The sequence below is a fragment of the Equus przewalskii genome, chromosome 3 (genome assembly GCF_037783145.1).
Source record: "Equus przewalskii isolate Varuska chromosome 3, EquPr2, whole genome shotgun sequence".
Lineage (NCBI taxonomy): Eukaryota > Metazoa > Chordata > Mammalia > Perissodactyla > Equidae > Equus > Equus przewalskii.
Genome location: NC_091833.1, coordinates 111904684 through 111928668, shown reverse-complemented (window position 1 = coordinate 111928668; position 23985 = coordinate 111904684). Strand labels below are relative to the sequence as shown.

At 48.0% G+C, this 23985-nt stretch overlaps 1 protein-coding gene across 2 annotated transcripts; it reads right to left on the bottom strand.

The window, feature by feature from the left end:
• Positions 1-730: 730 nt before the first annotated feature.
• On the bottom strand, positions 731-17891 carry ZNF518B (zinc finger protein 518B). 2 transcript variants are annotated; one of them, XM_070613234.1, is made up of 2 exons: positions 17754-17891; positions 731-7338 (listed from the first exon to the last, which is right to left on the bottom strand). In XM_070613234.1, the coding sequence occupies exon 2, from the start codon at positions 7136-7138 to the stop codon at positions 3899-3901; it is 3240 nt and encodes a 1079-aa protein (XP_070469335.1). In that variant the 5' UTR covers positions 7139-7338; positions 17754-17891; the 3' UTR covers positions 731-3898. The 2 variants fall into 2 exon arrangements, with proteins under 2 accessions (XP_070469335.1, XP_070469336.1); XM_070613235.1 differs by lacking the exon at positions 17754-17891 and adding an exon at positions 17265-17527.
• Between the last annotated feature and the right edge of the window lie 6094 nt (positions 17892-23985).

The following is a 23985-nucleotide window of genomic DNA, read 5'->3' as shown; positions in this document are numbered from 1 at the left end:
CTGGCAGTCTCTGCCTCAGACAAACCCCCCTTCAGGCTTCCACGAAATAACCAAAGGTGACAATGTGTTAGACTCGACCTATAGGATTAGAGGATAATGACTCATTCCAACTCAGATAATGATCAGCCAAATTGCTGAATTTAAGCAATTCATATCCCATTCTTTGTTTTTCTCAGGGTCTGCCAATATTCGTCTCAAGCCCAATTCTTTTCCCTTTTTGACTCCTTGGACACTGGGAATGAGATGAGGGAATTAAGCCCCCTCTTCAAATACCCTCGTACTTCCTCTCGAATATGCGTGGAATCAGATGCAAAGGATCTATTATATTTGCCCAGAGGACATCGACAGTGCAACTACACTCATGTGGAGGCTCAACAATTGTGTGGGGTCTTCCCCCAAGCCCCTCTCCTGGAGGAGAGGCCAGGCACGGGTGGCAGGTTGAGTGCCCACATACATACTCTGATGAGGCCACTGACCATGGTGTGAACTGCCACTGATGCCCAGACTAGCACCTCCTGTGAATTGACGCCAAAGCAAAACAAGGTAACTTGGCCTCGTTTCAGGGTGCGCGTGCTTGACCAGCAGTGCACCTGACTCCGCACACACTGTGGAATTCAAAGCCCCCGTGTTGTGCAGAAGGAAGCCTTCATGTGGCTCAGAAACGCATTACGCAAGATAGGCTGGGTAATACACAGCCGCCTTGCTTAACATTTGAAATCAAAGGGCAGAGAACATTTTACAGTTGCTTTATTTAACAAAATGTACGCCAACTTCTATATCTATGTACAAACGTGTTTCAAAACCAGAGCAGCAGACTCACAAACTGTTAACGCAGGACTTAGAATAATGCTTAAAACACGTTACGCAATGTTTTGTTTTCTGCTCATACTGATTTACAGATTCAAAAGTTCTTCCAAAGGCCGAGCAGCATCACGTCTTCCTTGTCTGGGATGGCTTACAAGGTACGTCCTAAAGCAAGATGGAGGGAGCCTGTGAGGGTTAACACTGTGTTCAGCTTACTTCAACAAACAGCACTTGGCCCATTACAGGGGCTCACAAAAGGTTTGGGGCTGGGGATAAAAATTTGAGTAAAATATAATCTATTAGAGTAGAGTATACTTTGAGTGATTTAAAAAAAATTTTCACTCTGTCATATCAAGATCATCTCATTTCTGATCTCCGAAAGAAAATCTACTTTAAAGAATAAGTTTAAAATGATTTTAGAAGTCCTATTAGTAAATTCTTGTGAGTAGAGGTCCTTCACAAAGTAAGGAGTTCACCAATACTCAACACGGCTCTGCCCTACCTTCTCCAGTCTTGTTAGAAATGACATGCTCACTTTACGACATTCATCTACATGTTAACAGGCCATTTTCAAAGTCCTTTATATAGGGGAGACAGTCACTTTTTGCTTTTTCATTTTTTTACAACTTTCAGGAGCCCTCTTAATTCCTTAAAAAGTACTGTAGTTCTGAAAATCTCCAAAAGCTGAGCTACATTTTCTACTCACAAAATTTAGCTCCATCCAAGTACACAAGCTGAGTTTTAGGTAATACTTGAAAAATAGTTGAGGCTGCAAAGTGTAAATATTTCACGTTGACACTTAACACTCTGGCCTGATTCGTGGTCATCTTCCCTGAAAGGTCATGGTCTACCCTTTCAGGAAAGAAGCTACTAAGCAGTGAGGTATAGGAGGAGAAAAAAATAAAAATCACAGCCTTTTCTTCTCCTCTTCTCAACATCTTAGGAGCCTTCCTTCATGCTGGAGGGGTAAAATCTACACAGGGATACAACTTGAGAAGGCTCTCCTTTACGTAGTGAAGTGGTACCCAAGGTCCATTTCCCAAAAGCACCAACCAGAAACGCACTGGGACTGAACATGTAATGAAACGATCCACAGGGTTTCTACTCCATTTGTTCATATAAATGAGACCCATCACTTACTGTGCTTTCATTTGCTAAAAATGAGACCAGACCATTATAAAAATGTACTTTCAAAATAATTTCTTTCTAGAATATAAAAAGTTTTATATTTTTCCAGCCCACGTAATTTCGTTATAAAATAGGAAATCAGAAAATTGACTACTGCAGTTTTCATATGGTAAAAAATATTTATGTGTACATACACAAATATACACATAAAAAAATCCAAGTTTTAAATTTCAATAAAAATTAACCAATTAATCAACTTAACGATCATGTATGGAATTACACATAACAAATGTTGATTATCTGTAATGAGAACCAACTACGAAGAAGAATTAGGATCCCACCTATCAGAGGATAACCTAAGACTTTGCCACGGTGGGCAAGAAAATCAGGAAGTCTCCAACGGACTCCCCTACACAATAGAAATCGCGCTGCCGTCTGTTTCCAGCGTGACAGCCGCCAGCTTCCTTCGCGCACTAATCACCTCCCCAAGGGAGGCGCAGCCTTCCAGAGAGGAAGCCGGGCGCCCGTGGCTGCGCCATCGCGGCCTGCAGGCGGGGCGCCGGGCTGCGCGGGAGCCGAGGCCGGGCCTCTCCCCCAGCGCCCGGCGCGGGGACCGCTCGCCCTCCCGCGCCCGAAGGCGCCGCGGAGCAGCAGCAGCCCCGACGGCCGCTGGCGCAGGGGAGCGGGAGCATCCCCCGAGGGGCAGCCTAGGGAAGGCGGGCAACCGGGGAGCTCGGCGGGCCGAGGACTTAGGGGCAGAGGGCTACCGTCAAGGAAGCCCAGGGACAGGGTTCCTGTACCCTAAACAGAGATGGAGGATGTCCCCGCTTTGTTGATTCTGTCTCTGGTTTTAGTATTTTCATGAGGGAACACCTAAGGGGCCTCAAGGGCACAAAGGGAAAGGGCGGGAGCAGAGGCAGGGCACGGAGCAGGAGGGCCTGCTCGGCAGGCCTGGGAGCAGCGTCCGGGCCCAGAGGGGCGAGGGCGGCTCCCAGTGAGGACGGCTGGCGCGCCGATGCCCCACTTCCTTCGCAGTCTCCCCTTGAACTGCCTTCCTAAGGTTTCTGTCTGTTGTGAGAAGCCTGTTTGTTCACACTGGAAACTGGTTACTTACTTCATATTTGCGAGGGTGCTAAGGGCAAACAGGAGACTCAATTTTATCTATTTTGCCTCTGTGACCGCCTCTTTTTTGCAAAAAGGCACATTCCCTCCCCAGTTGTCATAAATCAAGATGTTTAAAAAGAAAGCAAAAGCTCGAAAATGTTTTCTTTCTTCCCTTAACACCTGCTGTACCTGAAGCAGTGCGTTCAGGCAAAGCCTTGGAATCATTCTCTATGACGGCCGACCAACGCACAACTCTCTGTGCTCTAGACGACGCGTGCGAGTCTCAGAGTGGGCGAGGGATCCAAGAGAATGGCCACTTCTCTATCCCCAAATTTAAGTTAACTATTAAGGTAGAAAATATAATTTCCATTAGGTACCAAATATTCAGGAGACATGTTAATGCAAAACAAACAAAAAAAGTGGATGTGCACACCAAGACATGGGTTCACTCCTTCAGTAGTATTTTCCTATATGAAGAGCATGTGTCAAACTCTCTAAACTTGGCCCTCTGCATGGAACAGAAAAGACTTGTATCTACTCACAAAAAGGGTGCTAAACGAAGAAAAGTCTCAGATCCTACTAGAAATCTGTTGAAAGTTTCACTTCTTCCCTCCAGGAAAATGCATGTACATCAATTTGTGCGCACTATGTCAGGAGCTTCGAAGACCTTCCAAGTCCAGTCATGTCTCTCAGGTCAAGACTCCTGGCTCTCAACATTCCTTCAAGGGGTCTGAGGAATTAGCGATCCTCCTATTCCTACAACCTGTGTTTCTCCTATTAAGTCAGGGAGGAAAAAAAAAAATCCAAACCAGAATTAACTAAAAGTAAGAAAAACAATTTGCTTCGAAGACCAATTTTTAACTTATTTGCCCTTGGAGGAAAGAACATCCCAGTCTCTAGTGGCTTCTATCAAATGCCGCTGGCCGTGGCTCATCCACTCTTCCTGGTCTTCATACAGCCGTCCGCAGAACCAGCACTTAAATATACACTGTGCCGAGTCGTCAGGCAACGAATCCACCACCTGGTAGTTGTTTCTATGAACTTTTTTAAGTTTCATTTTCAACATCATTTGCCTTTTTATTTGACTGGCTTCCTCCGCGTTCTGGTAGGTCAGCCGAACATGATGCCGTCTGATGCCTAACTGACACCTAGTCCTCTCAGACAAGACAACTTTGAGGACGTTGCCTTTGTACTTGTTTATTACCTTCATCACATTGGTCACTTCCGGCGAGTCAACGTCAGGGTGGTTTAACACAATGACAGGCTGGTTCCGCCGGGGGCATTTAATCAACTGGTCTGGTTTGGCTGCTATCAGTCGAAGTTGTCTTGCCACCTGAAAAATGGAAGGATCCTTGAGACAGCGGCTGGGATCAGCCTGAATTTTGCTTCTCTTCTTGGATGAGTTTACTTGTTTGGTTTTATTTTTACTTATAGGAAGACTTCTGGAAAGCAGTTTCCCGTGCTTGCTCAATTCACTGCTTCCTGGTGGTCTGTGCAGGGGTCCGAGTTTTCTAGGGGTGGTGCTGCAAGTAGCACTCTCTTTTCTTGGTTTAGGCCGAACAGATGTGTCAAGATTTTGGGACATGTCAATTGGCCCACTTTCACTTGTCAAAGGCTTTAAGTCTGAGTGTGTCTGTTTCACTGGGCAGAACGGAAGAGGTTTTGTTAACTGTGTCTTACTGCAGGGGATGCTGACAGGTGCTTCACAGGTAGCCTCGATGATGTGGGCATCCTCTGAGGAATTAAGAACCCTCAAGACAGCCCCTTTGGGGATCAGGACTGGAGTAGCAACGTGAGCCTTCCTGGCTACTCTGCTTTCAGTTTCCCCATTGCTGCCTTCTACAAACTGTGGATATATTTGCTGATGAGCAAGTTGTCCATTAAGGCCACAGTCATTCTGAGGTTTTTGGAGAGTGTCTGTGGAATAGTCAGTGCCACTAAATGACACATTAATGTTTTGAATATCTTCAGGGTTAGCTTTCGAAGTTACCTTTGATGTCTGCCCTGCAGAACGACGATGCATACTATTTGCAGCCAAAGATGAAGGCTTGCCACAGGATTCAATTAACTGAGCTATCTTTCTGCGCAAGAGTTCAATTGACTTTATTTTGGATGTTGAACTATTCCACTTAACGCCCTCAGGGACATTTTCAGATCCAGAGCTCAAAGAAAATACTGAAGAGATGATTGGGCCTTCAAAAGAGTCATTAGTCCTTTCAGAATTCTTTAGTTCCAAAGGTTTATCCCCAGGCTGTTGAGACCTGGTTCTGTCTTCTCCTGTTATGTTTATGTGTAAATACTCACTTTTACGTGGAGAGGACAGCTGGCCTATGTTTGAAACTGCCTTCTGTTCCTCTGTCTGGCTGTCTTTCAACCTCCTATTAGATGGAACCATTTTTACAGGAATACTGATCTCGCTTCTAGATTCCAAGTCAGTTTGACTCATGGGCAATAAATTCTTTTCTCCAGAGAAAGAAATGGCTGCAGGCGATGCAGCAGGAGGAAATAGATGCTGTGAGTCACTGTGCACATTTCTTCCATCTTCGGTAAAAGAAACTGCAGCTTTGTATGGAAACGGGTTTGGTGCAGTTCCAAGACCACATAAAACACTGTTTTTTGCTACAGATGATGGAGAATGACCTTTTAAGGCAAGAGAAGGAAGCGGAGTTCTATGTGGATACATGTTACTTTTTTTCTGCAAATTCTCCACAGTCTTAGAGCTGAGAAGGGACTCTCCATAGTTGTGCACACCAGAATTTGACATGAAGAAGTCATAAGAGCTTACCCATTTCACATTTTTAAGTTGCTTCTGAGCCGATGATTGAAGATTACCTGCAAGTTTTCCGACGCTCCCCTCAATCATTAGTGACTTTGTTTGTTCCACAGAAACCATTTTCTCCCGTTCATTTGGACCCTTTTTAGTCATATGCTCAGAGTTCCCTCCATCGGGCCCACCAGGTTCAAGGCAATTATTTTCTTCCAGAGGAAAGAGCTTCAGGACGAGCTGCTGTGTTCCATTGACAACTTTCACATCTATCAGCTGGGCTAAACAGTTTGCAGGGACGACAAGCTCCGCTGGGGCCACAACTGTCAGTGGCATTCCCGGCTGTACGGGCTCCTGCGAGGGGGACAACACTTCCACCTCCACACTCCTGTTCTCAAACAGACTGACTTCGTTTGGCTCCGACAGGGGCGCTTTATTTGGAACACACACCACATCTTTTTGGTATTCCCTTGATTCAGGTAACAACATGATGTTGTGCATTTTGTCTCTGTTTGCGTGGAGGGAGAACCTTGAGAGTTGATCTGACAACTTATTTTGGAAGGTAGTCCTTGGGTGGGAAGCTTTTCCGAGCTCTGGGTTTTGTTTGGATGTGCTGATTCTCTTGGGCTCCAGCTTGGCCACAGTTCTGGGCGGCCGTTTTCCGCCAGCCCTCTCGTGTACTCTCTTCCTGTGTTTGACAATATAATCATTTCTAATAGCACCGTAGTCACAGTACTCACACTGATAGGGGAATATGCCTGTATGTTTCACCAAGTGCCTCTGAAACTCTCCTTTTGTGTAGGAAATGTAGCTGCAGTGAGAACAGATGAACTTAATCTCCTCATGTTGAAGCGTGTGCTTTTTGTACTGCAGAGGGTCCTTGGTGGAAAATCGACATTTATCACAATAGTATTTGCCTGGCTTAAAGTTCCTTACCTTAAATTTGTTACTGACGGAACTGGCGATGGTTTCAGTTTTATTTCCTACATGGGCAGCACTGGGATTACTGTTCACAAAATGAAATTGGGGAGGAGCCACGCCCAGGTTGCATTTGAAGCAAACGTATCTGTCTTCCTTCTGGCTTTGCCCAGTACCCTTTTTCAAATCCTGAAGAGGGATTTTGTGAACACTTTTGCATTTTACACATGTAGCAATGGTCATCATGGCAGCCTCTGCCTCTGAGCCTTGATACAAAAGAGTCTGAGCTTCCTGTCTATCTGGTCGAGTTGCTCTGTTAGCATTAGGCTGTTTGGGTGACATGGTCAAGGAATTAGGTCCATCATTCACTTGTGGAGTATATAATTGCTGTCCAATATCCTTCATCTTCTTTATTTGCATTTCTAAGAAGAGTCCATTGAAATGCAGAAAGATTTCACATGATAAGATCCTTAGGAGGCATCCTTCAATATACTTTGTGATTAGGAGAGAAGCAGCTACTTCCTGGGAGCAGACTTAATTATCTTTTCTTATATGCCACCAGAGTAGGTACATAATCCCAAAATATAGTTGTTTCCAATTCTCTGATATTCCAGGCAACACTAAAGGGGAAAAAAGAAATCACAGAGCATGATTAATAGGTGAACTTAAGGTTTAGCTAAGCTGTCTCCAAACGTACTCTACATTTCAATGACCTTGGGAATTTTATGCTAAATCTCGACTTATCTTAGACACAACTTGATAGTAATACATAACAAAAGAGCTGGGAAATAACAAGCCTAATCTTCAGACTCAGTCTCCTGAAACTCATTGCTTTGGATCAAACATAAACACAGGTCTACCAGGAGCGAGGAGATCACGGCAGTCATTCAGAGCAGCTGTCCGTCAGTGAAAAGTTATTTTCAAATGTCGCTGGGAGCATCCTAGCAGTTTCCCAGGTATAACTTCACATTGACCTCTCTAAAGCCGTGTAGAGGAGGTTGCTATCCGCTTCTAAATGCAAGTTATCAAGTGGTGGAGCCAGGGCTTCGGCTCAGGTGTCCAATGCTTCTACATTGCAGCTGATTATCTGCCTGGATCGAACTCACCGCAAAAGCTCCACCTGCTTTCACAAGTGGTAAGCAGCCAATAATTTACTGACGACACTAGGCAGACAAATCCTTACTCCTTCAACATCTTATTAAGCATCTACCATGTGCCGGCACTGGTCTAAGTCCTGCAGGGCAGGGACCAGAAGCAAATCAGTCTCTGGTTTGCTCTACCCCCTCATGGGGTATAAAGAGGGGCACTAGGGTGTATATCTGTGATGAGGTTGGAAGGTCGGGGCACGGAGGTGTGGATCGTCAAGAAAGGCCTCCCCATCAGCTGACATTTGAGCAGAGCCCTGGCGCAGCCAGGGAACAGGCACTGAGGCTTCTGGGAGAGGGTGCTTGACCAGGGAGAGGGCGAAGTCTGTGGGAAGCTGGCCTGAGCACAAGAGGAACAGCAAGAGGCTCGCAGCAACACCAGCCTCCAGCTGCTGCGAGGACGGGCGCCTGTGAGGGTGAAGTGATGGCGGCAGGAGACCCAGCGAGATGGTGGCAGCAGAGGTGCAAATGTTTTCCAGAGCAATACCACGATACGAATAAACACAGTGACTAATTTTTATACAAAAATCGATAATTATCTTTAAATCATGTTCTTTTTTCAGAATACACAGAACTAGAGGCCAAACAAAAATGATTCTAGTTTGGGATCTGCTAAAAGCCTTTCTTTTATGACCTTAAAAAACCACTTAACCCTTTTGAGCCGCCATTTTTCCATCTGGCAGTCAGAATCAAGGACACTTCTCCAACCTCTCCCACAGTGCGACGACCGTGGCTGAAACATTAAGGAGCATAAGAGAACACTTTTGAAGTTTTCAAGTGCTTCTCTAAGTGTCAAGAGGCACACAGGCGCACGGGGCAAGTGTGTGCCCAACGGTGGGCAGCAGTGAGGAGAATCCGCAGCTGCCTCCTGCACACTGCAACAGGCCAGGAGCCGCGCAAAGTCAGTCTGAAAGGCTGATCTGGGGGAGCAGAAGGTCTCTGCAGGGTCGGGAGAAACAATTACTGCATATTCAGATCTAGCATAAAACCCGTCCGTTAAAAGCATTTTCGGAAAGCACCGTAAGAACATACCATATTTGATACCCAGCTTTATTTTCTTTTGCAGTGTTGTCTTTCCCTATTTTGCTGCTTCCTTCCAAAAGCAGTTCCCAGCATGCGATCAAGCCCTGGCGGCAGCAAGAGACTCAATCAGACTTGCCCTACCTTAAGCATATATGTGACACTTAGACATCAAGCTGGCAAAGGCCTGGGGAGTTGCAAGGCGCTATGCCCTCAATGCTCAAAGACGTACCTCTGCAAGGAAACTGCAAATAGGAGAGGACATGTGAATGCCTCGTACTGGCAAACAGGCAAGGGCAAAGACAAGGACTTGTATTTTCCACTGCACTCCTGGTATGTACAACAGGTAGGACTTTCAGAGGAGTCGCCAGTAGAAGTTGATGCACACTTTATTTTCCAGACTCGTAAACTGGCTTCAGTGAAGGGAGACAGAAGTGACACTCAGAACTTCTGCTACTAATCAAATGGCCTCAAGCAAGCCAGCCGTTTGCGTCTGCTTGCTCATCTAGATGATTTCTAGGCCCAGTCTGACAGTGCCGATCCCTGAAATCAGACTTTTTATCACCTAAGAATGCTACTCTCATCAACATTCTCATCCCGTTAAGAGAGAGGAAGCAGTGGCTGCAACCGGAACCCAAGCAAACCACTGGCCCAAAGAACGCAGAGGCTGAGAAGGGGCTGCAAAGGGATCTGGTCCAGTGGTTCCCAAATCCAGAGAAGCATCAGAATTACAGCTAACACAGACATTCCGGGGTTTCATCCCAAAGCGAGTGAAGCCAGATCTCGGTGGGAAGAGGGACGGGAAAGAGACATTTGCAGTTTGTAAAGGCACTCCATGTAATTCTGATGAAAAGCCAGTATGAGAAATCCTTGGCTGAAACTTCCAGCAACATTTACATCCTTTAAAACATCTTCACCAGTTGATCATGCAATTGGTGCTGTAATAATGCCATAAACAGAACATTGCCTCTCTCTCTAGGCAGCTCATTTTATTTTCACATAGTCCTCACTGTCAAGAATTTACCCTTACAAGCAACTGAAACTAGCCTCCTCGTAATTTTCTTTCTTATATCCTGACTCTGGAGCTACAAACAACTTCTCTTGATACAGCAGTCATTCATCTGCAAACCTCTTCTCTCATCTAGTTCTTAGTTCTCATTCTATTCAAAAGATTTCTAAACTAGTCAATCTATACATCTCTGGTCTCATCTAACAACCTCATAATCCTACTAGTTAGAGGGAGAGAAAGGGGCAGGGGAGAAGAAGAAAAAGAGGAGGGGAAAAAAAGAAAAAAAAAAGAAAAGAAAGGGAAGGAAGGAAGGGAGGGAGGTAGAGAGGGAGAAAGAAAGAGAGAAAGAAAGAAGACAGAAAGAGAGGAGAGGAAAGAAAAGAAGAAAGTAACTTACTTGCCTGGCACAACTTGCTTACCAACTCTTTCAACATAAGACCTTACACATTAATCCTAAGAAATTCTCAAATGAATCATGTGACAAGAGTTCTCTATTTGAAGAATCAACCAAACCAGGACTCCATTTGTGCATTTTCAGTTTTCAGGCACCTTTCCCAGCCTCCAGGATTCTTCAAAAGATCACAGGAGGCAGTTTTGCCATTTTCTCTCTAAGTCCTTTTAAAACTTGGTGGTGTCATTTCTCCTAAAACTAAAGACTTGAAATCTAAGAGACTGGACAATAAGATCATGTACACTAGCAAGAAGTGGAGAGTATGCTGATGGAGGAAAGTCCCTAAAGAATTAACCAAGCCAGCCACAGGGCCTGAGGAACGCAGGGGCCTCCGGGAGGTGCTCCTCAGAACCATCCCAGCAGTTATCTGAATTAAGAATCCAGAGGAGCAACTGCCAGTATAAAGCGTGAGCCTGTGATTAGAAAATACAATTTAACGGGGGGGCAAGACATCTAGGCCATGACTGAATTACGCTGCCTGTTGGAAAGGATCTTGGCTTCTAAACCCTCCTCAAAATAATGAAATGTTTTTACATTGGCACTTCCCTCAGTCCAGGTGAAAAGATGTCAGGCTTCTTTAAAACAAGCAAAGTTCTCTTTGGCCTCTGCAACTTGTGTGGCTAGTGCTGGGGGAAAAGATTTCAGATGTAACACCCCAAAAAAGAGATAAATGGACACAGTAACATGACACTGGTATTCACAGGGGGACAACGCCTGAGGCCGCAGGAGGCACACCTGAGCAACAGGCTCCTGAGCCCCTGTTCCTTCTATGTGCCTTCCTCTATCTGGCTCACATTCAGGTACAACCACCGAAGAAGCTGGGCCCTCTCGGCAAATTACTCCCCAGTGGACTGATGACCAACGATTATATAAAAACACTGAAGATGAGGGCTGTGCGTGTGCCTGACGCTGAGAGGCACTCAGTGAGTCACTAACATTGGCGTCGGTGTTCACCTGCCTTCCACACTCGCAAGACCTGTTACAAAACCTCTGCATTCAACCTCCTAGGACTAGAAACACAGTTTTAGATGACTTAGGAGCGTTCTCAAAAACACAGAAAATATTTAGTATTATTAACTTTTCATACAATAAATAAGATGGCCATTTAATATTAAGTTGCCTGCTTTTCAACAGCATATAGTGAGCTTCCTAATGCAGAATCACCTATAGCAGCAGCCAAAGACGACGGCCGATATGCGGAAGAGAAGCGGCACAGTATGTTCAAATGTGCTCCCCTGGCTGTCACACCTTTCCCTGGGGAAGCACAGCATTTGCTGCTGGCAGCTTTTCTTTTGTCTTTGAGCTTACCTGCCCTAGTTTCTTAAAGATTTATTATGGAGAAATAGGGGAAAAAATACTGAGTTTGTTAAAAACCAGTTCAGTGACATTGAGGGCTAGAAAAACCATGAAGGATTGCCTAAGTCCTTATAAAGAGGAAGCATTTGACTTCCAAATACTGGAAATGTCAAATGTTCAACAGAATTAGAAAAGAAATCAGTGGTAAAATAGTGTTTAAAACTATAGGTTCTGGAATCAGATTACAGGTTTTAATTCCCAGTCCTGTCACTTTCCAGGTATGTGACCTGGGGCAACTGTCCCATCCTTCAACTGTAAAATAGAGACAGTAATAGTACCTACCACACAGGGTAGTCATGAGGATTAAATGTGAAAATGTGACTAGAAGTGCTTAGATAAGTTATTCACACATCAAGGCGTTAAAATATTTTCCATTTTTTAAAGAAGAAAACAGAAGAAATGATGCCAATCACATAAATAGTCAAAGAGGCTAAAACGAAGCTTTCTTAGCTGCCTGGCAATTGCTCCCAGAATACACACTGAATCTCATTGTTAAAATTTTAGTTATACTTGCTTGGTTGTACAGCCTAAAAGATAATTTACCTCTGGGGCAAAACCATCCACTTAGACTAACTGGCCAAGTGGCGGACAGGTGCTTATAATCACCATGGAAAAGATGCTTCATCTACAAGAGTCCTCGTACACCTTAGGTTTATGTACAGGCTGGTTCCTGAACTACCTTTTCTTCTGCAAGCCCAGCTCAACTGTGAAATATCCCTGTAGCAGGTAGCAGATGAAGGTGTTTCCAGGCCAGACCTGAGTGTGAAAACTAAGAAAAGCGGCTGGCTAACTCATCACATGCCTGCTGCATGGATCACACGCTGTCCTGCTCAGGAGAGAGGCCCCCAAACTCAGTCAGTGTTAGCTGACTGACTGCATCCTTGTTGGACAGAGAAGCACATTTAGGAAGCTCTTTCCAGAAGCCCTTTCATTGTGGCTTCTACCACATCCACTGCAAGAACAGGGCTGGAGCTGCTGTAGCCATGAAGAGCAATGGGAATGGAGCTGGAAGGTGTGCAGTCCAAACTCCCATTCTGTCCCTTATTTCCTGGGTCCTTAGGCAAGTGATTTCTCTCTATTCACTGACAGGAGAGGAATCAGGCTTTAATATCATCAAACTTAGAGGGTAATCAGGAGAAGCAACCTAGAAAATGTACACAGAGCAGTTTGCCCGGTGGCACAGGCACTCAAAAACTGTCTCTGTTCTTTTTGTCTATTTAGCCCTGGCAAAGGCTAGTCTAACAAATGTTTACCAGTAACCCAAATTTTAAAACATTCTACCCCAAAGTGCCTAGCAGCATGTAAACACGTAATACCTGATCAGAAAAAAAGTCCAACATTAGGTACGTAAACTGCTAATATTTCCCCAGCAGGATGGTATTTAGCAAGAAACTGTTGCCTCACTTGGCAAGAACTTTTTCAGACCATTTATTACAAAGAATCAGAATTGAACTGAATGGTAAATAGATCTAAACAAGGAAAAACATCAATTAAGTATTATTTTCTTTTTGCCAAACTACTTTGCACTTAGAAAGGACCAAATTGCAAACTGATGGCCATCTTAATGACAAAAAAAAATACTTCCACATGTTGTTGAAAGATGTCCGACCTCTGGGGTCCTACATTTCCTTCTGTGTCCGAGTGGATCACGTGGGGCACAAGATGGGGCAAGAAGGCTGGACAAGAGAGCCCTGTTCTGATTCCTCTGCTTTCCAGGTGAAAAGTGTAACAGAGTCAAAAGAGCAATGACTTTGGGACATCGTGAACAAGGTTCAAAACCCAGGGTTTTGACTTAATAGCTGTGTGATTCTGGACTTGTTCACCTCTCTGAGCCTGAGTTTTCTCATTTGTAAAATGAGAATAATGCCTAATTTACATGGCTGATGTGAGGAAAAGGTATATGCAGATAGCAGTGACCTTGTGCTTGGCAAACAGTACATGTTTCGTCAAGAAATGAGTCGAAGTATTTTTGTAAGACTCTTTCATATGTGGAAGAGTCCCGTAATCTCCAGAGAAGCAGAAACTCTTAGCTTAACAAAGAGCCGGATGAGATAAAGGTCCAAGGCAGCACAAGTTCCAGGGCTGGAGGCAAGGCTGTTCTTCCTCACCCCCTGGCTGCAAAGGAGTTATTTTGGGATACTTGAGGCTGTTGAGCACGTCAATTGAGACTACGGCAGAAAACAAGGAAGTTCTTATACAGGATGTTTTTTAACAGCTTGAGAGAAAACCTTTCAAGAGAAAAGACTATGACCAGTGCTAGAGTTCTTCAAGTCTAAAACTTATAGTTCTGCATATGGGGAAAAAAATGTTAATTGGCAAATATGCTCTTGTTAGTGTTAAAAAACATACAAGGTAAAAAGTAGGTAGTATTACAAGCAGTATTACAAAATTCTGTTATTAAGCACAGCGAGTGACTTCAGGTCTTTAAAGGTGATACAAATGAAGGACACATAAATTTTGGTATTTCCCTTTTTTTGCATTAAAGAAAAACTAACATTTTGTAGAAGAAATAGATTGAGTTTAATAGAAAGTATAATCAAACACAGAAGAAATTATGTCCCACTAAACTGGTGATTCTTAACTTTGCCTGCATTAGGGTGATCAATTTGTCATATGCCCAGGACTTTTAACTTATTTTTTAAAAAGGTTCCTGGGATGGTTGGTCACCCTACTGCACAGCAAAATTACCTGGGCAGCTTTAGAAGTAATGATGTCTGGGCCCCGAGTGTGTGTGTGTGTGTGTGTGTGTGTGAGTGAGAGAGAGAGAGAGAGAGAGGGGGGAGGGAGGGAGGGAGGGAGGGAGAGGGAGAGGGAGGGAGAGGGAGAGAGAGGGAGAGTCAGGAGTTTTGAAAGCGTCCTAGGTGATTCTAACACGCAGCCAATGTTGAGTACCACCTGACGTTACAGGTGCACAGCGTGCAGAAACTCAAGAACAGTACCAACATTCTTGTGCAATCCTTTAAAATACCTAACTCACTCTCGGGTGCCGGGAGGTGGGGCAAGGCCACTGCCTTGAACTGTAATGGGGTGATTAGGCAAGGGGACTCTGAGTCCTGCCTTTGCTTAGCCATTTGACCTTGGAAATATCATCACTGATGCTCTCTGTGTCAGTGTAAAGTGTGTAACTTCGCAGATTCTGGGAAACTTAACGTTCCTGGACAAGTGCCTGGCCCGGCGCGGTGTGAGAACGAGGAGCAGAGCCAGGGCTGTTTTACCCCACACCTGCTGTGGGCTGCCGTCTTTAAGGAGGGGAATAGGAGATGCAGAGAAGTAAATGGGTGGTTTCAGCAAGGCAGTAAATGTCTGCTCAGGACATTCTTGGTGGCTAGCCAGTGAGCTAGCTCAATTCTGGAGCACTGTGGCCCAAGTCAGGTGGAAGGGGGGCCTGCAGAAGCGGATTCATACATTACCTCGAGACTCCTCAAAGGACATCTTCATTATCTGCTTCTGGTAAGATAACAAATCTGGAGAAGTTATGTGGCTTTTCCAAGGTCACAGGGCTGGTCAGCTGGTGTCTCATCTAAATTCTGTTTTTTGCCAGCCCACTGTGTGAGGCTGTGAACTGAAGTCACAGTCAGCATCTGCTGCCACTTGGGCACTGTTCTTACTTCCTGTCTGGAGCTGTCGAGCTGCAGATGGGAGTCAAAAACATGGCAAGTCCCATGGGCTCTTCCTTCTCTTCCAGGCCTTCTCTTCTCAGGCCCCAAGTCCCATCCGGTCTCAACATCAGGCCCTGGTGTAGGCTTCTACAATCAGAACCTGGGGAGGCGGCAAGGCACCACACACAGCGCCCTGCAACAGAAGCCAGACTTGGGTTTAAGTCCTGGGCCTGTGTAACCCTCCTTGGTTTCTCCAGGCCCTTTTCTTCTAGAAAATAAGAGGAATAAGCCCCAAAAGTGCTTCTCAAGCAGGAGAGTGTGGCAAAAGCACATAGGGAGCTTAAAAAGGAAAAAAAGGTTTCCCAGGACTCAGGTGACCTAATGACTCAGACTGCCCTTTTCCTGGGGTGGGTTCAGGCACGTGGTTTAAAATCCTTCCCAGGTGATTCTGACGCCTCCTCACCCCCCACCCCATGATGAGAATGTCTGGAGTAAATGGTCTCCAGACACTTTCACTCCAAGGATGGATCTTGGAAATGGCAGTTGGCTGAGTTTGCATACGTGAACAAAGAAAATGCAGTCTGTGCAAGGCAGCTGGAGAACAATCAAGACTGGGAAAATCTCAGTGGTGAGGACCTTGTTTATCACAGTCAACAGCAGAGGGCTTGGCCACAGAAGGCACTCAATACATATTAGTTGAATGAATGAGTCAATGAATGAAAGAAATGCCAGCCTTCATGGCGACAATAATAAAAATGTTCTTTGTTCTTCCTCTTGCACAAAAACTGGCCCAGATCCCCTTACGTAAAAAGCAAATAGAGTATGAGAGATGCAGTTTTTCAAAAATTGCCATTGCATATTTAAAAATCTACATTAGTTTGGTATAATACATCAGGAAGGAGGCCCAATATAAATAACGTCCTCCTTTGTCTGTTTTCAAAATGCACTTGGAATGAATGTTATCAGCATGACAAAACTGGATACATACAAGTGTTATTTCTCAAGAATATATTGGATCCAAGATAAAAAAAACTCTAAAAAATGCATTGTAGGTTAAGATAACATTGACGTACAATTTTAAAAGCAGAAACATTCTACTCAAAGACTATATGACATTGGTTTCTAAACAACCATTTGTGTACACACATCACAGGCTGGGTTGAACTTTGCATACAAGACTCAGACAGAGATAAAGAGATACATTCCTTTTTTCTCTCTCTGCTCTTCTATGGGAAAGTACTGCAAGCTCCTGGAGACAGCGGTTTGTCTTACTCTTGGTGACTTCAGTTCTAAATTTATAGGATAATGTTTAAGGGTTCTAACACAACATTACAGTTCAGCTGTGTAGATTTTTATTTTTAAGAAGGACAAGTGCTCAGTATTTTACTTTTTATTCTTTAATGTTAGGTTGATAAATTGTTCATTACCCCAGTTTTTAAAGTCAGGGGTATCTTAATGGGATACATTAAATACCCAACGTACACAGAGGGACTTAAATGTTTTCTTTCATTCTCTCCTTCAGCTTTCCCTTTCTGGTTAAGAAATAGTCATTCTTTTGCAACCTGCGTTGTTTCCCAAGCCTTAAACTGCCCAACAACCCCAAGGCGACAAGATAAAAGGGCAGGCTGAGATAGGGAAGTCCCACAAAAAGTGACATCAGCATTTGGAACAAGGCAAACCTTCAACATCTCCCCTCCCCAGGAAAAGATGCACAGGTCCTCGACGGACAAGCCCATCGCTGGACACACGCTCCCAAACCCCCAAGGAAAGACAATGCCAGTCTGGTTTTCAAGTTTATTGTTGGCACACTCACACCGATGGTACACATCATCCGAGGCGAGTCCACATCTAACAGCGTGGGTGCTGGGAAGGGAAGACGCGGGCACAATGGGATGGCGTCCTGGCCCCTCGAGGGACCGCGGGGGTTTCTTCTAACTACTGACAATCAGACCACGTCAACGCTTACCTCCGAGGCCCGCAGGAGGCTTTAAAAATGGCCTCCTGACGACACTTCCTGCTCGGAGCCGACCGGTAGAAATCCTCCCAGGAGATGCATCATTTAAAACGCCGGGGGCGGGCAGAGGAGGCCGGGCCGGCGGCTCCGCAGCCCCGAGGCCCCGCCGAGGGTCCCGCCGGCGCGTTCGGGGCGAGGCTGCGGGGTCGCGGCGGCACAAAGGCGGGCTGGCGGGCGCCCGGACCTACCCCGCCGCCCCCGGGGTCTGGGCTCCCCCGCCCCGCGGCCCGCCGCCCCCGCCCCGCAGGCCCCCCCACCCCCCCGCCCGTCACCCCTCTCCCGCGCCCAGTCCGCGGCCGGCTCGCCCGGGGCCTGCTCGCCACGACGCCGGCCGGCGGCTCGGGCACGCGGGGCCGCGGGCCGTACACCCGACCCGCCCGCCCGGCGCGGCACCCCGCGCCCGGCCCCGCCTGCCCCGCGCCCTCCTGCTCAGCCACTCACCGGCCCGGCGGTCCCGTCCCGGGAAGCGGCGCCGCACCGCCCGCCGCAGGCCGCCGCCGCCGCCGCGCCCGCGGTAGGTCCCTACTCGGGGGCGGAGCCGGCGCCGCGCCTGCGCAGGGCGACGCGGCTGGAGCGCGGCCGGCGCCCGGGTCCCTAAGGCAGCGCCCTCCCCCGCCGCGCCGCGGTGCCGGTTCCCGTCCGCGGCGCCCGACCTCCGCGCTCAGCCTCGCTGCCCGCCAGCCCCGGGCGCCTCCCTGCGCCAGGAGAGCCCAGTCGGCTTCCAGGGCCGGCCCAGCGGAGCGTTCGGGGGCGCCCGCTAGGTGCCCTGCCCGGGCCGAGCGGAGGGCGCATTTGCCCTCTGCCCTCGTGGAGCTTGACGTTGCAGTAGCGGGTGAGTGCGTGAAGGCCCGAGAAAAAGAGCTCAGGGCTGCAGCCTCCAAATTCTTCCTCTTTTGAGAGCTGCAGTGCATGAGAGATGGCCTTGAAGTCCCGGGTTCTGGTCCCGCCTCTCCTCACGCCTGTCCATGCTAGCGACGGGACCTTGGGCGAGGAAGTCCCCTGACCTCTCTGAGTCTCAGTGCTTTCATTCCTAAAGGTGGGGAAGATGAGACCTGAAGCCCAGAAACTCATCCGTCACTTAGGTGGTTGTGAGGGTCGAACGAGACGATGACTGTGGGAGAGTCTGGAGACGATGTGAGCTCGTGTAATTGCCAGCGTTTTTTCCTGCTGCTTGGACTCCAATGGCACTTTCTGGGAACCTCTCGCCACCCCCCCACCCACATGCGCACTTCTGACCTTCCAGAAAGAAGATGTATCTAGAATAGACTGAGGAAAGAAGGGCAGCGGACTGCTAGAGCCGGCATAATCGGTGACTCAGTCGCTGCTCCCTACAAAATAAAATTGCTCCCTAGTTCGGGCAGATCGTGGCAGGGTGGAGCGTCCCCGGGAAGCGCAGTTGCTCCAGGAATAACAGCCGAAAGTTTATTTCAAAGCTCCGGAAGGAATAAGGCTGGTTTCCAACACCTTCCTGTTGGAGGCCAGAGGTCACGGTGCATGGATATTGGCCAGATGCAGGGGGGAAATGCAGGGCTGGTGCAATTCTTCAACACGGAGAAGTGGCGTTCGGGAAGACAGTGTCAGCCACAGGACCAGCAGCGGGGCAGAAATCTCCACCGCTGAACAGCAAGAGCTGGGCAGAGAGAATGCTAACCCAGAGATGCGCCACCATCAGCGGGTTCTTCCCCCTGCTGTGTGCTGCCATACTCCACCTCCTTGCTGATAAGGGAGCCTCCTGGTCTTCCATCTCCCAGGCTCAGAGAAGTTAGTGCCCCTCTTCTCAGAAAAACACATTTGCGTGTGAAGAGTTCAAATGAGAATAGAGCAGAGAGTTCAAAGTCCCCCTTAAGAGTAGAGTGAGCTTGCGAAGGGCATGGAGAATCTAGACCGGCCACTGCCTGCAAACCTCTAGTGGCAAAAGGAGCCGAGTCAGAAAAGAACATTAATTCTAAGTATTGGAGAATCAGAAGTCTAAGTATTAGAGATTGTTTTCCCTGAAATTTAGCCCAAATTGTTGTCTCTCCTTGTAACTTCCACTCATGCATCACAGTTCTGCCCTCTTGAGTCATATAGAGCTGATGAAACTGTACCTCTGGGTTTCCTGGAAATGTCTCTAGAGTTGGAGCTGGTTATAAATCTCGCATCTGGAATGAAGAAGCTGCGAGCTTGCTCCCTAGCCTGTCTGAAGCTTAGTTTCTCACGTAAAATTCCGTGAATAATAGGACCTACCTCACAAGCCAGATGTCAAACAAGGGAAAGCAGGGCAAGGCTCACAATAGCCCCTGAAGTTTTATACTTCTCAGGAGCCCAAATGCAGTGAGATAAGGTGCTTCTCGGAGGGCCTGGAAATGGGGTGTTTACAGCCTGGAAAAAGGCCAAGTGGGGATAGAAACGACTGCTGTAGAAACTCTTAAAGTTGAAGTGTTGTCCCCTACAAGCCTTTTGGTGCCGGGAGAGCTCACCCTGAAACGTTTCTGGATGAGCAGCCAGTGTGCGTCTCCTGCACTTACAGCTGCCTTCACGTGTCCTGCCCCATCTCCAGCCTAGGTTGCCTAAAACTTGTTTCTGTTCCGTGGATCACCTCTGTTATAGGTTGAATTCTATCCCCTCAAAGGTATGTTAAAGCCCTGATCCCCAGTGAATGTGAATGCGAATTCACACCTGCGAATGAGACCTTATTTTAAAATAGGGTCTTTGCAGATGTAGTTAAGATGAGGTCATTGGGGGCCCTAGTCCAGTCTGATCGGTGTCCTTAAAAGAAGAGCAGAAGAGATTCGGAGAGGAGAATGCCGTGTGAAGACAGAGACACAGGGAGAAAAGGGCCACGTGAAGACAAAGGGCAAGACTGGAGTTAGGCTGCCACCAGCCACGGGATGAGCAAACACCTGGGGCCATCAGAAGCTGGAAAAAGCAAGAACGAATCCTCCCCCATAGGTTTCCGAGGAGCACGGCCCTGCTGACACCTTCATTTCAGACGTCTAGCCTCCAGAACTGTGAGACAATAAATTTGCTTGTTACAACAGCCCTAAGAGACTAATACAAGCTCCTAGATATGGCTGCCTAACATAGAGAGGAGGGAAGACATGTGAACAAAACTGGTCATTGAGTCTAAGTAAGGGCTGGAGCTGACTTTCATTCAATCACTTGTTCACTCAACAAACATTTATTAAGTGCCTATTTAGTGCGGGCACAGGCTGGGTTCTGAGGATAGAGTGAGGAACCAGATAAGGCTCTGCTCTCAGGGAGCATTCATTTAGTTGGGGTTTGTAGACCTCAAACAATTAAAGGAATACAGAATTAATATTCGGGTTTTCTGGAGACCAGGGAGAAAATAAGACTGGGTTGTGTGGTGTGGAAGGGAGTGCAAAGCAAGAGAAAAGATGATCTGAAAAGCTCAGTGAAGGGGACTTTGAAGATGAGCCAGCCAGGTCTTTAACAGCCAGGTCAGGACCTTCGAGGTTGGGGGGTGGGGCGCGGGGGGGACTCCTAGCAACCCTGAGTACAGCAGAGCCAGCCCTGCCCAGTATTTTCATGCCATCCTCTCACCTTCCCACGCTGGAGCAGATGATGCTCTGCTGCTGTTCATAGGGTTTTCGTGGCCAATTTTTCTGGAAGTGGGTGGCCAGGTCCTTCTTGCTAGTCTGTCTTACTCTGGAAGCTCAGCTGAAACCTGTCCACTGTGGGGAACCCTGCTGATATTTGAAATCCCGGTGGCATAGCTTTCAGCATCACAGCAATATGCAGCCGCCACAGTAGGACAACCGACAGATGGGAGGTGTGGTTCCGTGACCTGACAGAGCCTGGCCACTGCAGAGAGACTGGAATCTTGACCACTAGGGCAGCTGGGGTGGGGGTCGGGGCGCAAAGACATGTAAATCTCAGGCACTTAAAGATTGTGCATGAAGAGACCCAAGGAAATGGCTTTTTTTGTTGTTTAAAACATTTCAAAAATTTCTAGTAACTTCTTTGAGCCTTAGTTTGCTCACCTGTGAAAGAGGGATAAAGGGCTCTTTGCCCAGGGTCCCCTAGGTTATATATGACAGCCCTAATACTCAAATTCAGGTCTCCTCCCAGTCCTGGGGGGCGGGGAGCCGAGGCTGTAGAGTCGAATTTTGATCCCATTACTCGTCTCTTCCAGCTGTGTGACCTTGGGCAAGTTACTGCTAGTCTCTGAAAGCTTTTCTCAACTGTTAAAAGGGAGTAACTGGGGCAATCTTTTCTGGAGGTTGTGGAAGGGAGGAGCGCGCCTGAGGCTAGGCTCGGGTCCCAGCAGCCCCGTGCCTCCCGGCGCCGCTGCCTCCTTGCCCGGCATTCCAGGCTGCGCACGCCCTACTCGGCCGCCGGGAGCTGCGGGACGGCGCGGCGCGGCGCGGCCGGCTGGGAGCCGCGATCAGCGCACTGGGCATGCGCGGCCGGTAGAGCCAGGGGAGGCCGCCTGGACGCGGGTCCCGGCCCCGCCCGGGGACGCAGCGCGCTGCAGTACCACCGGCGGCCTGTGGCGTCGCTGCGCGGCCGGCTCTCCCGGCTCCCCGCGTGTAGAGCTCTACCCGGCGTGCCGGCGGGAGGGAGCGCAGCGGGGCCGTCCCGCGCCAACCTGGCCGTCCCTGCTGCAGCCTGGGCGCCCCGGCCCACGGCCCGCCCTCCCGCCGACCCCGCTCCTGCGAGAATCGCGATGTGCTGCTTTGCTTTCATTTCTCTTATACCGCAGGAGCAGGAGCGGCGGCGGCGGCTGCACTCGCAGCGCTAGAGAGGGCTGGGCGCTGCCCTTCTGCGCTCTCCCGACCGACCAACATTTGCAAAGGTTGCATTTAACCAAATGCAAATGTTGCCCTGAAGGATCGCGAAGGGTGGGGTCAAAGTCATTCCTGATGATTTGCAGCCCTCTCATCCTTCACATTTCGTTAGACTTGCAAATAAGTGTGTGCCACCGCCTCTAGGCTGTAAGTCCCACCGGGACACGTGTCCTGGCTGTTTTGTTCGTGGTTGACGCGCCAGGATAGAGCACAGTGCCAGGCACAGAACAGCCCCGGCTTCCAGGGCCAAGCTGGTCTGAACCACCAGCGTCTTTTGCCTAGACGAGGGCTAGACAAGCTTGGTGGGGACAGGGGTCGGTCCCCCACGTCGGTTCCCGAGGGCGGGGATGGGTACGGAAAGAGAGAGGAGCGTTTAGAAACATTCATAGCACTTGGACAGGGCATCCCAGCGGCCCGATTCGAAGAATAGGGTAGCGGAGTCCCGGGTGGGGAGTAGTCAAACTCAGGGGATGGTCGCTTGCGGCTCCGGCTGCGTTCTAGCCACATGCAGCAGACGCGTGCAGGTTCAAAGCGATAGGGGTGGGAGAAGACCTGGTCCTTCTCTGTAGATGGCTGTAGGCTGCTTTAGTAGCCTCCTGTCTCACCTCCCTGTTTCCACTCGTTTGTGTCACTCATCCATTCTGCAGCATCCAGAGTGCTCCTTCCACAAAGCAAATGAGATCGAGTCACTCCCCAGCTCAGCTGAAGAGTCCTTGCAGGACCCTGCAGCCCTACACTGCCTGTCTTACCTGCTCCTCCGCACTCCTGCGCTCTCTGCCGCACTGGCTCCCTCTGTGCCGCTGATGCTCCTGGCGTCTCCTGTCAGAAGACCGTTGCACGTGTTCCCTCTGCCTGGGACGTCTCTCATCTTTCTCGTTTCAACTCAAAAACCACCTTCTCAGAGGCCTTCACAGTTTCCTCTCACATGGTGTCACTCCTCTCACTCTATCGCATCCCTGTGTTTTATGTTCTTTCAAATGAACTGAAATTGTTATTTGTTTACTTGGGTCTTTTCATGCTCCTCCACTAGGAAATAAGTTATCGTCTGTCTTGTTCACACTTATATTCCCGGGGCCTGAGGCAGAGGGCCTGGCACTTAGTAGGCTCCATATTAGTTGAGTTATCATTTATTAATTCAGGAAAAAAACTGTGGTTTGGGTGAGGAGGGCGTGAAAGCAGACTTGGAATCCCTAGGTCTGAATATTGACACTTAACTATTCAGCCACTCTATCTCTAAATTGTCTCATCTGGGAAAATTATGGGGATAATAACAGTATCTGCTTGATATGAGAATGAGATGAGTTGACTTTTGTGGAAGACCTAACACGCCGCTCATACTGAGAGCCATAGACAGTTTAGCTATTGCATCAGTGAGGAGGGGCTGGTTACACGGTAGTCATAAACAACCCCCAAATCTCAGTGGCTTAAGAAACACTGAGGTTTATTTTTCCTTTGCACTATCTGTCCATCACGGATTGGCTGAGGAGTCGGCTGCTTGACGTCTTTAGTCCAGAAGCCAGGCTGACAAAGCAGCCACCAGCTGATGTGCTGCCAGTTGCCAAGGCAGGGAGAAGGAGAGGTTGGCTTCCCTGAGCACTGACTGAAACTCCCAGCCAGAAGTGGCAAATGACTTCTGCTCACGTTTAATTGGCCACGAAGTCGCGTGACCACACCTAACTGCAAGAGACAGAGGAGTGCTATCCTACCAAGTGCCGTGGAGAACCGGACATATTTCCCAGACGATTACAGCGTTTATCATGGTTGTTGTTATTCCTTCTTTCAGTCTCTCTTCTAGTCCACATGCATCATGAATGACAAAACCCTGGGAAGCCTGAGCTTACCTAAATATTCAGCGTGGAGTTCTTTTCCTGTTCTTGGGTGTA